Source organism: Nothoprocta perdicaria, unplaced genomic scaffold, assembly GCF_003342845.1.
Source record: "Nothoprocta perdicaria isolate Ctin4 unplaced genomic scaffold, notPer1 scaffold_49, whole genome shotgun sequence".
NCBI classification, from domain to species: domain Eukaryota; kingdom Metazoa; phylum Chordata; class Aves; order Tinamiformes; family Tinamidae; genus Nothoprocta; species Nothoprocta perdicaria.
In genome coordinates, this window is record NW_020455743.1 from 2,106,215 (window position 1) to 2,122,421 (window position 16,207).

Genomic DNA, 16,207 nt, shown 5'->3' on the forward strand with positions numbered 1-16,207 from the left:
CAAATTTGCTCTCAAAATCTCGCCAGCGCCTGCTGAGCTGAATCAGGGTTGGCTCCACTGCTTTTGCAGCCCCATCCTTAGACAAGCGCTCAGCTTGCCTGTGCACCGCATTCACATCTTCCTTCTTCTTCTCCAACTCTCCACCAATCTCCTAGTGAGCAAAACCAATACAGGGCCCAGGACAGTTAGCTAACTAGATCCATCAACTTAGAATTAGCAAAATACTTTTTTCAGAGTTTCCATTTCTGTTTTATTGTTACAGTTAAAGTGTACAGTTATTTCATGTCTTATTTTACAGTTAGACAAAACAAACATAACTTAAATTGGAGAACCTCCGTGTAGACTGTCTGTAGAGGCGGTAACAACTAGTATATCTTGAAAATCAGTTAGCAAAGGCCAACAGTTTCCACTTCCTGATTCTTGCTAGGGCACTCTGATGGGCAATTGGAGAATTTCCTGTATCTGTAAGGATCAGTATATTCAGGACAACTAGTGTTTAGACAAAAGTTCACAAAAATATTACTTTTCTAAATGAATTACTTAGCTCCTTTTTCACTCTGTGGGAAACTCAACAGAGAATGAAGCAAAGAAAGACGATGCAAAATAAAGTAGGAAAACCTTAGACAGTATGTAAATAAATCTAGAGAGTTTGACAGTGACATATGAGTATGTTCTGATGAAAATGAATGTGCTAGCATGAGAAAGTGGTCATCCATATATCGGTAAGTCATTTGTTCATCTGGAACAAAGATACATAAAATCAATTACAATGTTTACTAGAAAACATTTGATGCTTTTCAATACATTGCACAGTTTTCAAATTATTAGCAGGATCTTTCATTTAGTGTTTTTCAAATCAAGTATATAGTATTCTACATAACAGATGAATACAAGATATATATAGCAAAATTTCAAAAATCCATTTGAAGAAGTAGTGTGAGAAGGGTTTTTGTTTGTGTTTTTATAAGACAGAAATAAAGTACTGATTTGTTTGTTTTTTTATATCTATCTGAATATTTTATTTGTTTCTTTTAAATTCATAAAATATCACTAAAAAAATCTACTGTTCCCATCCCACAACAACATTACCTTTAGCTTCTGCTCATCTTTGGGGTCTGGTAGATTGGCTAACTTTTTCTCAATGTCATCCAGCCATGTCATTAGGTCATCAGCCTGTCTCTTGTACTGATACCACTGATGAGAAATCTCTAAAGCCTTTTTTCTTCTTTGAGATCTCAAGTCCTGTTCACAGTGCAGACATTATTAGATACAAATTAACGGTTTATAAAATATGGATATCAATGTGTGGACACTGAAGAGAAAAAATGAAAAGTGCATAACATTTTAAAAATTAAGTGTGGACATCTAAATCAACAAAAAAAATTTCCTCAATTTAATGCAGATGATTTTTTCCCATTGAAGGAGATTCCCTAATTCATTTTTTTTTTCACATGCTGACTAAACAACTGATGCATTCACCAATATTCAGAGAAAAAAATACTATATATAAATGTCAACATTTTATATGGAATACTTCTACTCAGAAATACTTACTGGATAGATGGAAACACAGACTACTTAATATCTAGGAATAAGTGGGCTTACTGTGCTTTGTGGTCTCTTGTGATATGTTAGCCTGCATGCCAACTCTGTAGCTGCTCAAAGGAAAATCGTTTCCACACAGAATAACATGTAAAGACAAGTTTTCTGTTTTTAAAATTAAAGATAATTTATAAAGTAAATGTCTTGTGTTTAAGACTCAGTTGCTTTATAGAAGAATTAAAACTTCTCTTTAACAGGATGTTTAAAAATGTTATTTCATCTCCTATAATCGATACAAAAATACTCTATGTGAATTTCTTTCAACTATTTAAATTCACTCATGCAGAATTCAGAAAATATATTCACTACAGTAACTTACTGGCAAATAACTTAAAACATAGCCAATACACTTTATGTAAAAATATTAAAATGAATTTGCTTAGACTGTTCTTGAATTTTATTTGACAGGATTGAATGCCTTAATTGTGTTCCTCAAAATCAATCACTCTATTCCATATATATGGTCAGTAAGCTTATGTGGCCAGTAAGCTTATCTGGTGAAAAGCAGATTTTGGAGAACAAATTTCATATTTCACTTAAGAAAATATTATTATTTGCATCTAATTTCAATCACTCAAAAAATCTAATAAATATAATACATATCTAGTTTCTTTTAAACGTGAAGAAAACAACTGTATCTTTTATCTATTTGCTTGCTGAATTCACAAATGTCAGTAAAATTAAAATGAAATCCACACACTAAGAAAAGATGTTACCTGTAAATCAGTAATACTACATTGCCATCATGCCATATTTCTAGAGTCATAAAAAAAATGGCATCTTTCAAGAGGAAAATGTCTTCCCCTGCAAAATACTAACAATTAGGATAGAGGGAAACAAATTCTTCTACTAGCCAGAGTCCACAGCTCCAGTTAGGTAACTAAGGTGATCGTCCAGCTATGGTTCTTTCTGTCCTCACATTTTTTTCCTGAGAAGAGGACACTCAGTTATGTTCAAATACACTGCACTGTGGATGTTTGCAGGCACAGTACCAGGCAACTATACTCAGCAGTATTATAAAAAAGGATTTTGATATATTCTTTGGTTTTCAGCCCCTTAGCTGAAAATATCATTATGTTCAGTAGGATGAGGGTGTTCTACAACTAAAAATATAAATTTATGAGAAATGATTCTAAGTAAGGTCTTCAAAGTTGCAGAAAGTCAGAACATGCACACAGGGTTAAAAAAAAAAAGTAATTATTAACAGAGACATCTCCGTAGTTCAACTGGCAGTCATCAGTGACAAAATAGTAAAAACTAGGGACAAAACAGTATCTTTTAATCTGAACACTTAATACATCTTTCCAAAGGCATCAAGAGACATCTATAAACAAACCTATGCTTAGAGGTGAATTGTTATAAATGACTATTCACTAAATAGTACTGAGGTTTCATTTAACTTAATACGACATTGCTGTGAATAAAGGTAAAAAACAGGTTTAGTAGCATGGGCTTATAACTTTATCTCCTATACCTTGAGAGCATTATGTCTAGTCTGCAACAGCTGTTGTTTTATCTTTATTTCCTCCCGTTTTCTCTCATCTGTGATTTTCTTTTGAAGAGTATCTCCCCTTCGCAGCAATTCTTTTACTGTGCTCTCATCGTCTTCACTCTGATTTAAAAAATAACATATAATAAGTATTTAAACCTATTTATTATCTAAATACTAGGAAATATAGACATTAAAAGCCTGCATTTTCATTACTAAGGAATCACCTAGCATCCATTTACAGTTCTATACTGAAGACACAATAGGTTTTACTTGTGTTCTACAACACATTTAGGTACTTGAGTGGTAAAAGAGCATTTGAAATCCTACAGATGTTTGAGATTAGATTTTATGCAGCATCCAGGATAACAAGATGAAAGTACTAAATGCAAAAAAAATTAAATCGATTTTACTTTACAATAAAAAGATAAACATCTAAAATACTCTAAGTGATTGCTACTACACTAGAAAGCCATGTGATTCCTAAACACCTCATGTAACAGTATCATCACAATGCAAAGTTACTATTCTGGCAGGGGAAAAGTACAACTAAGCATTTTTAATAGAGATGATGAATCTGTGCCACTGCATTTCAAAGCAAATCACTTCAACTATACCTGAACATTTTATGTAAAAAAAAAAGGAACAAAATATGCTCCACTATGACTTAACACTACAACTTAACTTCATTCACTCAAAGTTCACTCAAAATTCACAAAAAAACACTGCCCTAAACAGCCACTATTTTTTTCCCCTGGAAAATAAATAAATAAATAAAGGTCATGCAAAGATTTCTTTCACCAGGGACATAAAATAGAAATATTTGAAGAATTAGTTAAATTGAATAGAATCCAGATAGTAGTGAAGCACAGTAACATTTTACTACTCCTTTTTCTTTTTTTTTTTAATTTGCACAAACATGCAAACAACACATACTTGATTCACGAGTACTATATAAGTAATAAAACATACAACTGCCACAAACTATTCGCCACAAAATATTCAAAATAAATAGTATGATCAGATCTGTTAAGAACCAATTGGCATTTGCAGCATTTTATTTCACAGAATCATCATCTATTATTTGTCTATAGTGAAGCTCTTCTCTTGGTGTATTACCCAAATAGATGTGCCATTCTGAGTATTCTTGATCTTTCTACTGCTACAGAAATTTTAATATCCTTGTCATATTCTGTCACAGTGCAGTGCCTGTAGATAACATTCCCGCTTTGCTGTGTTATTTTTACATGGTTCAAGACATCAAGACAAACAGCAAGTGTATCAGTAAAATACTTAGTGGATTCTAACCTGGGATCTCTGCAATTATAATATATTAGCATGCTAATCATATATTAGCATGTACAATCAATATCTAAAGATCCAAAAGCAGATACAGAAGCTTCTAATTGTCAGCCAGGTTTTATTTGCCTCCTTTCCTACTTCACTCAGATTTCCATTTCAACCAATTTACCATATCTTTACTGAAGTCTTCCTCTTTCAGATTCACCCCTTGCTGAATTTCAGCCTCCAGTGGTTCAAGCAATTTTTGTATATCGAAGTCAAATTGCTCCAATTCCTTCAAAGGAGTGGAGGGCTAAAATGGGAGACAGACAGATTGCTAATTTAAATCATATACTTAACAGTTTAACATAAGACAGACCTCTGTTCTACCTCTTACTGCAAAATTTCTGATAGACTTTTTGTAATATGAAATTATTGCTATACCATATAGCCTCAGAGTATCCAAAGATACAAATAAAGATATGTATTTAACAATTCTGTAGAATTTCCATATAAGAAAATAGAACAATTCTATAGAACTAAAGATCAATATAACAATGATGAGTGAAGATTACAAAGCACTCTGATAGTCTCGCGTTTGTGTGCTAAACGGGGTTCAAATAAGTGGTGTTACTTATCAGTTTATCTAAGAAATTAGACCTTGGCACTCCTTGGCTAAATCTGGTTTGTCAGAAATTACTCACTGCAACAAGCAATCCATACAGCTGAATAACCACCTACTACTACAATGTCATGAAAATTTGTTTCAGTGTTTTGAAATCATTGCTCTGTCACAAAGAATAACTAAAGTGCCAGGTGAATTATACAATCACTAGCTCAAAACAAAAGACAGATTATCTTCTCACAAGATATTCCTCTAAAAATATTTTGTAATGCATGAAAATGAAAACAAAGCAATCTCGTTAAAAGAGATACGATTCACAAAATTTTCAACAAAAAAAGATAACAAAAAAACCTCAATCTACACAAAACAGAGGAAATTCTCACTAAAATGATGCACAATATTAATTACAATGTTTCATCTTGTTACATTGACTTCAGTTTTAAAAACTAAAAAGACACAGGCTACTTACTAACAGTAATACACCATCTTTTTCATTACTTTATCTACCTGAAACCTGTCTATATATAGTCTCACACACAATTTATTGTGCATTGCAAAGTATTAACAGTAAAAGCTTTTTTCTCTCCACAGGTATAAATGCAATATCAAGCAACCAATACCTCATGATTCCTGAACAACATTTAAAGGTAATTACTGATGGTAATTTATGATGTTTTACAAACTTTGGATAGAAGATGTAAAAACTCCACTAGATAAAGTCAAAAGTACATTGCATTCTGATCAATTCTTTTTTATTCTCTTTCCAGTCTGACTGATATTTATTATAAAATGCAAGGGAAAATTATAAGAAACAGCTAATTAGTTGAAACAAGGTAGACTGGACATCCGGTGGAGCCAGAGGATCTGTAACCTATTCTGAGCTGTCTGCAGATGAACCACAAGACTTTGGGTGAAAACACCTTAACTGTATCTGGTTCATCATTTTCAAGTCAAATATTTTGCATATTAATAGAAATATAATAATGTACAATAATTATAGATAACCATTTTGTGCTCCCAAATTTTCATCAAGTTCAAAATTATGCTTGAAGAACATGTTAACTGAATAGTTAATATAGAATAAAAGCTAACGATTCAGTCATTTCTTCTCAAGTGCTTTGGAGGATGTCTTCAAAAGTACTTAAACCTCACTACAAGACATAAAAGAACAACAACTTTTCAGACCATAAAGCTGAAATCATGGAAAAGGAAAATATAGTTTCTTATAGTTTCTTTGATTCTACAAGTGGACTAAACATGGAATCCAGCAATTTAGTCATTTATCCAAAATCATACATCAAGTCAGCAGTACAGACAAGAACACAGACACATTTTTGTCTGTCTTATGCAGTACCTATTTACCTATTACTATAAACTACCTCTGCCAATCAAACCCTAGCTGTCCATTCCCTAAGATTGTGTCTTCTAGGCACTGAATGACAAATAAAATTCTTTCCCTCATCCTGCTGGGTGTCTAGCATACAAAGCTCAGTGCGCACGCTGCCATTCCACTTCACCTTGAACAAGGAGCTTTATAATCTTTTTTGGATGAAAATGAGAGCCAGCACCATGAGGAAGACTAACATGCTCGCAGATTGCACATTGATAAAAACTTGTTCCTGACGAGCATGTTTTTCTCCTTCTTTGACTGAACCCATATATGTATTCTAACAGTGCACAACGGAAACAGCATAAATCATCTACAGGTCGTCCCACTGTTTCTTAAGCCAAACAATAATTTCTCAATATCCTAAAGACTGTATCAGCCCTGGATGCCTTGGAGCACTTTGTAATGCATGGTAAAACAGAGGGAACTCCAGATTGCCTTACAACAAATGAAAAGAATAAAACATGACACAGCACAGTTGTTTCGGCTTTGTGCCAAAATGATTTTCCCAAAGGAAAGTTAAGTTGTCATCTGCAGATTACAAGAGACTTGCACTCTTTCTCCCTGTAAAATGACCCACTTGATCAGTCAAGGTGACAAAACAGAGAGACCATATTAACCATATCACAACTATGTGGCAGGTTTCAGGGCCTTGAGATGAAGCTGAGTGGTCTTCATGACGCAGTTGAGCAATTAGCTGAAGTTCATGCTCTGTCCTCATTCAGTACAATCACTGCACAAGCAGCAGTGGCAGGAATTTTTGTGCCCATGCACTCTCTCAAAAAGAGAAATCAAGTTAGAAATAGCTTTAACCAATATCAAGAATTCCCTTTGCTGCAATAGTCTGGTAGCAGCAAAGTAATCCAGTGAAAATGTACTAACAGAATCATAGAATCTTTGGAAAAAGATACATATTTTTCTGCTTAAGATCCTGTGCATCTCCAACGTTTTCAAATGTTAATGATCCATATAATTCCAAATAGAGGATTCTAATAAAAAGACAGGAAAAAGTTATAACAACTTTGTCATTTTTACATAAGACCATTAATCATGACCTCCAACTAGATTTTTACTTAATATTTTCTTATGTTAAAATGACCTAGGAAAAGTTGATTCTTTTGAAAATGGTCTTTTGTTCGATGTCATGCAGAAATTTATAATAAAAGAAAAATAGATTGGTGGAACAAACTAGCACAAACTAGCTAAATAACACACACTTCTTTGAACTGCAAAATGATTAGAAACCATCCAGATGAAATCAGCTAGAAAAGACAAAATAATGCAGTCAGACTTTGTTAGCACTTACAAAACAAAGAATATTTTCAACTTTTGCCTCTAGCTAAATATTACATTAGACTTCAACAATCCAGCAGTTTACTCGCATGTACTACTCCAGTTACAGAAAAAGAATTATCAAGTGTAACAAATATTTTCTGAATATTTTTTCTTCAAACACAGAAATAAGATATATTTTAAAATGATAAGTTATATAAATAGCTTTCCAATGGACTCATAAATAACCTTTTTTTTTTTTTTGTACAAACCTTGAATTTAATGTGAATCATGCTGCTGTTAATTTTAATGATACCAACCATATGCCACTGTTCATTTTTATGGTTCGTTAGTGCACAATTCAATTACAATTTTGAAGAAGAAACCCTGGATTGTATCCCTGTATATCTCTTGAACATTTCCAACATTTCCATTACTCCACATCTTCTTGCATGAAGCATTTTTCACAGGGCATACTCTTTTCTGTTCCAGAAATGCAACTGAAATAAACCCAAGCATGCCACAAAGAATGCGCTGATTACATATGGTATTGAGCACCCAAGTTAGCAGATGAAGACCGTGTGCCTTTGTTCATGTTTTTTTTAAGGCTTAACAGTTTTTGACATCATTGTATGGTGTTTACATGAGGGTCGTGTGTTCTAGGAGGAAATTAAATTACTAAAGGACAAAAAAAAAAAAAAAAAAAAAACCAACAACAACAACAACAACAAACCCACAAACCCTAAGACAGAATTCAGGAAACAGTAGTACTGTAGTGTAGTAATTACACCTTAAAAGATTTTTTTTTGTGTGTAGGAGAATGTAAAATCCATTCTACCATTACACTTTCTTAAGTATGCTGCAGCCGTCCAGAAACACAAGAAAGGAAAGCACTTAAATAGTGCACAGCACTGGAGCTCAGGAGATTTGTGCTTTTTTTCCTGCTCTGCTCCTGGTCCTCTGCACATTTATTTCCAGTGCTACTGCACTAGCCACCACAGTTAGAAGCTAAGATCAGGATCCTACATACCAACCCACATGGCTGCCTGCTTCAGTTCTCCACCCCTTACACATTGATCTCTGTGATAAAGGCAGTAAATGCAATGGAGTAAAGAGGTATCTTATGTCCTCCTTCATCCCACTTCAGAAATCAAAACTTGGCTGAAAATGACTTAATCCATATAAAATTTAGGTTCAGTAAAACACTCAAACTAGTAGACCAGATGAATAGATGAAGTACAGTTGATATAATCTGTATATGTACAAAACCTTGGTGAAGCCACAGCCTCATAGGAAAAGATTAGGTTCATTTAGTATGAAAACTACTCCCCGAAACCTAATCTCCATTAAATAAAAACAAACAAACAAACAAAAACCCTCATGCTTTGAGAAGACCTAATCTTACCACTTCCAAGAAGACATTCAAGTTCATGAAGTAATCAATGTTATACTCCTATAAATCCACCAAGTATTTCTAATGATGAAATAGTGAAGAGAGGAAGATCTTAGATGCTGAAACCCCAAAACCTCACTTTTTTCTTAAATTTATAAGGATCTACTTTTTATATATTTATTTATTTTTAATGTGAACACCCAACATTAAAAAGTTGCAATTCCCCACATAGCTGTAATTCTGTACCTTATATAAATCCCATTTTGTATGTATTTCCCCATGGAAGCAGTTCCTCCTACCTTTCCACTCTTAATTCTTTGTGATAAAGCTGCAAATCGTTGGTTGAGCTCTGACAGTTTAGGCTCTATTACTTCCCTGCAGTGATCTCCATGGTTTGTCATCAAGTCTACTGCCTGGTCACGCACAGAGTCCACCTTTGGATGCATATCATTCAGCTCAGCCTTTAAGCGCTACAGTCCGTGAGCAAGAGACAGGGCTTGAAGTTAGTAATAAATGCAAAGAGAGAGAAAGAGAGAGAGAGAGAGTGTGCAAAGGAATAGGGAGCAAAACCACAAAGCAAATTCAGATAATTATGAGTAAGCGTGAAAACACGGCAGAAATGCATTACACAACATTTCTATTCACGTCTCAAATTTACAGAAAAAAATGTTTCTACACAACTACTTAAAAATTCAATCCTCAGTTTATTTTAGAGTGCACTAGATTATTCTATTTGTCCTAAAGCTAAGAAGTGCTGCTAACTCACTGGATATATAGCCGTTGTCTTCGTTATCATTCAGAATCATAGTAGAGTATAGAAAAATTACCAGATAAACACTGGTGTGATCTTTTTCAATATGCCTTTCCCCTATTTCAAAAAACAGAGGGAAAACAATACCATCTTCCTCTGCATTAGATGTCTTAATGTTAGAGCCTAATAAGAGCACAGGCCCAAAGAGATACTTCGACATAACAGAATCATGAACAATGTTGGTCTTTAGTAATTACATTTCACTTGCTGTGTGATATGTCTCTGTACAAAACAAATATATGTCTGTATTGATGGAAAAGATAATTGTACTTTATTATGGTGGTAAAATTTCTCATCCTCCTACAAAAGTCTGTCCTTTGATTGTTCTTCTGAGATCAATGAGGCACTGATTTATGCTCTATGTACAGGCTAGTTGGAAAATACAGCTGCATTGGAATTTGTGAAGTTTTGCCTTTGGAAATACTATCTTTAGGTTAGTGTCAGCAATACACTTCTCTCTTTGATTTGTAAACCATTCCTCAGGTAGTGGGCACTGACCATGCAGTGAATACGAAATAAAGCCTCACACTGCTTTGTGCAGAAAAACAAAATCCACATAAATGATAATTCAGAGTTTTTTATTACTGTCAAACAAAGAAGCTACTCAGTATGAGATACTTTAAAAGTCATTCTACTGAGAAGCCAGTTTTTAATTGGATGGTCAAATGATGCAACAGGCCAAATAATGCTTTTGGTATGTACGCTGACCTCATGTAACACAGCCAGTTCATCATAAAGTATTCTTGTATGTTGTGATGGTAGTCTGGCATCACCACAAAAAGTTTACAGAATTAAAACAATCATATGACAGAGACAACCAATGCAGATATAACAGATATCAGAACAGTGTCACAGAAAATAGAAAAGTAGTTTAAAACAAAATCATAGAGAAAAAAGTGTTTTCTTTTTTCTTAAACCGGGTGTGTTTAAGAGAGAATTTCCAGCAAACACAGGTTTAAAGAGATGCTGTTCTACTCACCATGAAGTCCCCAAGCCTTATAATATATATGTTTTTTCTTCTGCAGAGATTTAAATTCTGCTAAGCAATGTCAATTTATTAAGTAATCTACAAGCTGCCAGAGGCTAGCTTCATCACAGGAAAAAAAAAAAAAAAGAATGTTATTCTATCAAAATGCAATACCTTTCAAAACCCACTAGATTTGACATGTTGCTTTTAGAATCAAATTAATGCTTTCCAGAAAATCACGTTTTTTTTTTACCTTAAGAATTTCCTCTTTTTGCTGGGGTTTTTGTTTATCAGATTCATCCAACAGTATTTCAGCACGATACATCCAAGTCGTGACATTAGCTACTTTCTGATCAAAAGCCTCCATGTGCTTTTGATAGTCCTGTATATGAAAAAGGTAAATACTGCATACAAGAAAGCAATCAGAATTGAAATAGCCATAATTATGCAAACTGTGGAAAGCATGCACATATTATGAAAATTAACTTTGCAGGAAGTGCTTGCTTCTGTGGAGGAGAACATCTTTTATTTGTTTATTCCTCATTTATATTATAATTTGTTTGAAAAGACATTATAGGAGAGGCAGAAGCTTCCAAAGTAACAGGCAGACAAAGAGGAGGGTGATCTGGTCAAAGGACGAAGCGGGTGCTGGAAGCTCAAGGAGACTGCTGAGAGGAGCAGGCAGCTGATAGTCAGCCTCATTGTGATGACAAGAACTTCGTAGAAATCAGCTACAGAACCCATTTTGGGAAGCCCTTAAATTAAATGAAACCAAGATAGAAACAAGGATCCACTTGCAAAATCAGAATCTGAAAGGAGACCTTTGTATATAAAGCTTTCATTTATGTTTTAACTTCTCTCCTTTGAGTTTGCTTTTAAAAAGCTATTCTAGATGATATTCTGATTAGTTTGTTTGTTTATTTGTTTTAATTTAAAACCTTTGATCTTCTCTTGGTGAGCTCACTACAATGAGGTCAAGGTATGTCCACCTGGAATTTTCCAGTGAAGTATGTGTTTTTCTGAATATAGACTACAAGAATATGGATACTTCAGCAGAGTCACAGTAACAGTCACCGAAAAATGTTACAGAGCTGTTCTTTTTGGTCACAAAGAATACTATTTCCTAGCAGAGAAACTGCAGTATTTTATTTTAAACCCTGTGCAGTGCATATGTGTATACGTAAGATTGAAGGTTTTCCCAGCACCATCTTTTGGGCCACTAACTGGACATATCTATACTTTATTCTAAAAATAGTAAGCATAATAAAGGACCAGTGTCCTCACTTACACCTTCTTTATCATGGCTTCTAGCAAATACTATCACAAGAAGCCAAAGCAGAGAAAGAGAGAGCACAAGTCCAAAAAATCCATTATATGTTTCTTCTAAACAGTTCTACATCAAAGCTGAGTGCCTATATAATACTGAAGGAAATGCTTAAGTTTTCCAGAAAGAATACACCCAGCCAGATACACTTGTATGCCACACAGAGCAGAAGAGGACCCATGGGTATGCTGTAAGCCAGTCCCAGACGTGTTCTTAAGGCAGCCACATGGACTCTAGTGGAGCTCTAAGACGTCAAGCTCTGAAATGCTGAAGTCACGATAAAGGTTAATACAACCCTGAGATTCACTTCAATTTCTATGGCTTGAAACTGCTTTTCTATTATTTCAGCAACAGCAACAACACAGAAGATCTTGTAAAGGATTCTAGTGAATGAACAGTTTAAAACCTTTTGCATTTATGCATTCAAATTGTCATCTCTTCATGGCAGAATGAACTTTAGAGGAGAATTTACTTAAGACCCTGCCAGGAGTATAAAACAGCTCTGAAATCTGTATTATATGGCTTTTATTTATTCCTTGTTGTTTATGGTTTGATTTTGGGCTAGACTTATTTTGTTTCCCCACCAAACATGCACCACAAAACTGTCCAAAGGAAGCTCACACTGGTCTGAAGGATCAGATCACAGCTCAAAGTTGCCCCCTTAAAAAATCTAGGTCATGCACATGTGAACCAAACCAACATGAACATGGGGATTTACTTCCAAACCATATTCGAGATCCAAACAGCAATGGTAATGCAGTCAAAAGCAGCTGGCAGGTTTCAAAACTTATTCAATTCATCTATTTCCTTCACTTGTTTCATATTCAAATAACTAAAGGCTCTGAGGAGAAACTGCTTTTCATTCACTAAGGCAAAGAGTGATCCAGGAGAGCTCTACTGATGCAGTGATGGAAGGGAAGACCCAGGGAACAAGAATCCACAGAGATGTTACTAGGTAAAAATGTAACCAGATTGTTAAAGTTGTAGAAAAAAATAATCAAGCTGATTGTTCATCTATCTAGATATTAGATAAGCATACTCTAGGAGACCAGAAAAACCAATCCCATAAGGTTAAAAATCGGGCACCAAATATTTTTTATGTATTTACATTAAAATCCTGCTTAATAAATTAGGTGCACAAATACAGTATTCTTACCAGTAATAGATTTAACCATTCCTCTGCTCGTGAGGTTACTGCTATCCAATTACTGTTCAGGAGACTGAGTTTATTCTCCACTAGACTTTCTTTTCCTTTCACTACTGACTTCAAATGCTCTCCCAAATCACCAATGCTCTTAAGATGCACCTGGCGTTTCTCAATCTCCTTCCGTGTTGCCTATGGAGAGAAGAATCAAAAATAAACATTTCAAGAAATAAAAAATTCTCCACAGTAAGAACATCAAATATTAAAGCATCCATTAAGTTCATACTGGAATAAAAAAACCTTGTTTCCTATAGGCAGGTAAGGAGTTCTGCGAGGAATAAATAAAAACAAATAGTTATTTTCCTGCTCTGATAAAACTGTGTTTTTCATATTCAAATAATCATTTTTCATAATAGTTTTAACTTTAAAAGCATGCATTGTCTCAACATATCACTTTAATAGCCATTTTGAATACATTGATCCTCATTTTACCTTATTTATATTGAGATGTTTTAAGTTAGTTTGCATATAATAAAATTACATAGCCATCAAATAGCACATAAAGTTCACAAAATAAATGAGACAACCATAAAGCAACATGATAACAAGCCAAGTCTTAGCGAGCTATGCTGAAAATACTAATATAAAGTATTTTCATATTCCTATCACATTGAGTTGAGTCTTCTTCAACAGAAGCCATGCTCTCCTGTCCTGATAAATCTACCTTTAGAAATAAATCGTTTCCTTCCACTCACCTGGGATTTCACCATGCAAACTGGAATACTAAAATAGGCTATATCCATGGTATTTCAACATTTGAGTGACTAAAATACAGGTGCACTGTTACAAGCCCAGATTTCTAGTACACCCTTACTCTTTTATCTTTTTTTTATAAACAGACTTAAATGATGTCTCACATATTTCTGTCATTAGCCTTTTTTAACATTTGCAACCCACAAGAAGTCTAGCAAAAGGAGCAAAGCCCCATACACTTAGACACAAATTTAATACTAAGTTCTAATGATACAATTCACAGTATAATCCTCTTCTTGCTTACCTGAGACACAAAAATTCATTTTTATCTAATTTAACATCTAACCACGAGAAAAAAAAAAGTAGGAGTTAAATTTCCCTGAATATTTCCCTGATCATCTGATCTCAAATGATGCAGGCATGTATGATCTCTGCTTATAAAATAAAGTTTGGTGTAGAAATTCAGTGATCCAAAGTGAATACAAACCAAAGTAAGCTGAAGAGAGGCAAGAATCACTAGTCTCCAGGGACTTATATTTCTCTTAGAAAACCTGAATATGTTGTAAAAAGAACCACATCTAATCAAAGCACAATCACAATTCTTTAACACACTGCTACTGAAGTAGAACTACATCTTTATCTTCTCCATGCTCTAACACTTGTAGCCATGTATCAGTATGATTTTGTTAATTATGTGTTGTTAAGAAAGTAAATTTTTTAAGTACTATGCCATTTGAAGATGGCATAGTAATTACTCTTTTCAATATGATACCATTTTAATAGCACTTTCAACTTACTTACCATCTGTAACATTTAAAACTGTGCTTCATTCCTGTACTTCACAGAATTAATGATCTCATTTTGTAATGTTATTTCACAGAAAAGATTTTGTAAGTAAGTAGGAGGAATTTTCAAAATCCTACCACTTTGCTCAAGCACTGAGGAATTGTAATAACAGAATCTAAATGTGATTAGTTGAGATTATTAATGAACCACAAACTACAGAACAAGAGAACCTGCAGCAGAGTTTCAATTTCAACAGGTTTTTGTCAGACTAAAGCAACAACAACATGCCCCTTTCCAACACAATTTTATGTTATTTCACAGGGGACAAAACATATGATCATAAAATACTGAAACAAAGAATAAAGGTCAGCTTCAACTCTGCATAAAGACTTCTGATCAGTTTAATTACCTTTTCTGCAAGGTTTACTTTCATTTAAAAAAGAATGGCTTAAGCACATTTATTATGGATTGTGACTTGGGCTTAGCTAGAAATGCATACAGCCTGTTCAGATAATTAAATGTCTACTAATTAAAACTGTTATTCAAAAGCTGACATTTCCTTCCAGATATGTATCAAAAATGGCAGAAACACTTTCCCAGAAGTTGTTTCTTTCAAAGTAAAGAAATAATGTAAAACAGAGATGCACCTTCAGATAGCAGGTAAATTAACACTCTTGTGTATAAGCAAGTAAGAGATCACGCATAACTAATAGGATAAATAATCAATGACACTTACCACCTTCCTTCTTAAAAACATTAAATCCTTGACCATAATATCAAAGGGAAAAATACCATCTTCCCCAATATTTCAAATCTCAATTATTCACGGTTTTTAGGCATGAATTCCTTGAATTTATAATTACTGTTTTATTCTAAAAGAATACCGTATATCCAAGTATTTAATACTTGCTGAAAGACAAAGATTGCATAAATACTCACACGAAAGACAACCCCATTAAAACATGCATACAAATTATAGAGATTATATTAAATTTATATGTATAATGCTTATCTTTTCTGTACATATGTCTCCATATAGGACTATATTTGACAGCAGATAAAACAAAGGTAAAGAGGATGACAATCTCTCCAGTTAGGTTGCTTCACAGCTTCTGTTATATTACTGTGATATCTTCTTGGGAGAAGCTCTTGTACCTCCACTTTTTTGAAGCACCTGTTATGTATATTTGGTACAGCCTATCACTGTGGAAACCCCCCTGTGGAAATTCTATGACCCAAAGAACTCACTCAGGTTTCACTGACATACTAAGTTGTTAAAGGAATCATCATCTCAACACACTTGTGCTTTTCAGAGGTATGCTGATGGTGCGTGGATCAAATCTGGGCATTTCCACCACTACTGAAAGCCCATG

At 34.1% G+C, this 16,207-nt stretch overlaps 1 protein-coding gene across 2 annotated transcripts; it reads right to left on the minus strand.

Annotated features, from left to right (window-relative positions):
- Nucleotides 1-403: 403 nt before the first annotated feature.
- Nucleotides 404-9,573, minus strand: LOC112954151 (dystrophin-like). 2 transcript variants are annotated; one of them, XM_026047291.1, is made up of 5 exons: nt 9,349-9,573; nt 4,563-4,685; nt 3,077-3,214; nt 1,090-1,242; nt 404-462 (listed from the first exon to the last, which is right to left on the minus strand). In XM_026047291.1, the coding sequence occupies exons 1-5, from the start codon at nt 9,493-9,495 to the stop codon at nt 424-426; spliced, it is 600 nt and encodes a 199-aa protein (XP_025903076.1). In that variant the 5' UTR covers nt 9,496-9,573; the 3' UTR covers nt 404-423. The 2 variants fall into 2 exon arrangements, with proteins under 2 accessions (XP_025903076.1, XP_025903077.1); XM_026047292.1 differs by lacking the exon at nt 404-462 and adding an exon at nt 569-739.
- Nucleotides 9,574-16,207: the final 6,634 nt, after the last annotated feature.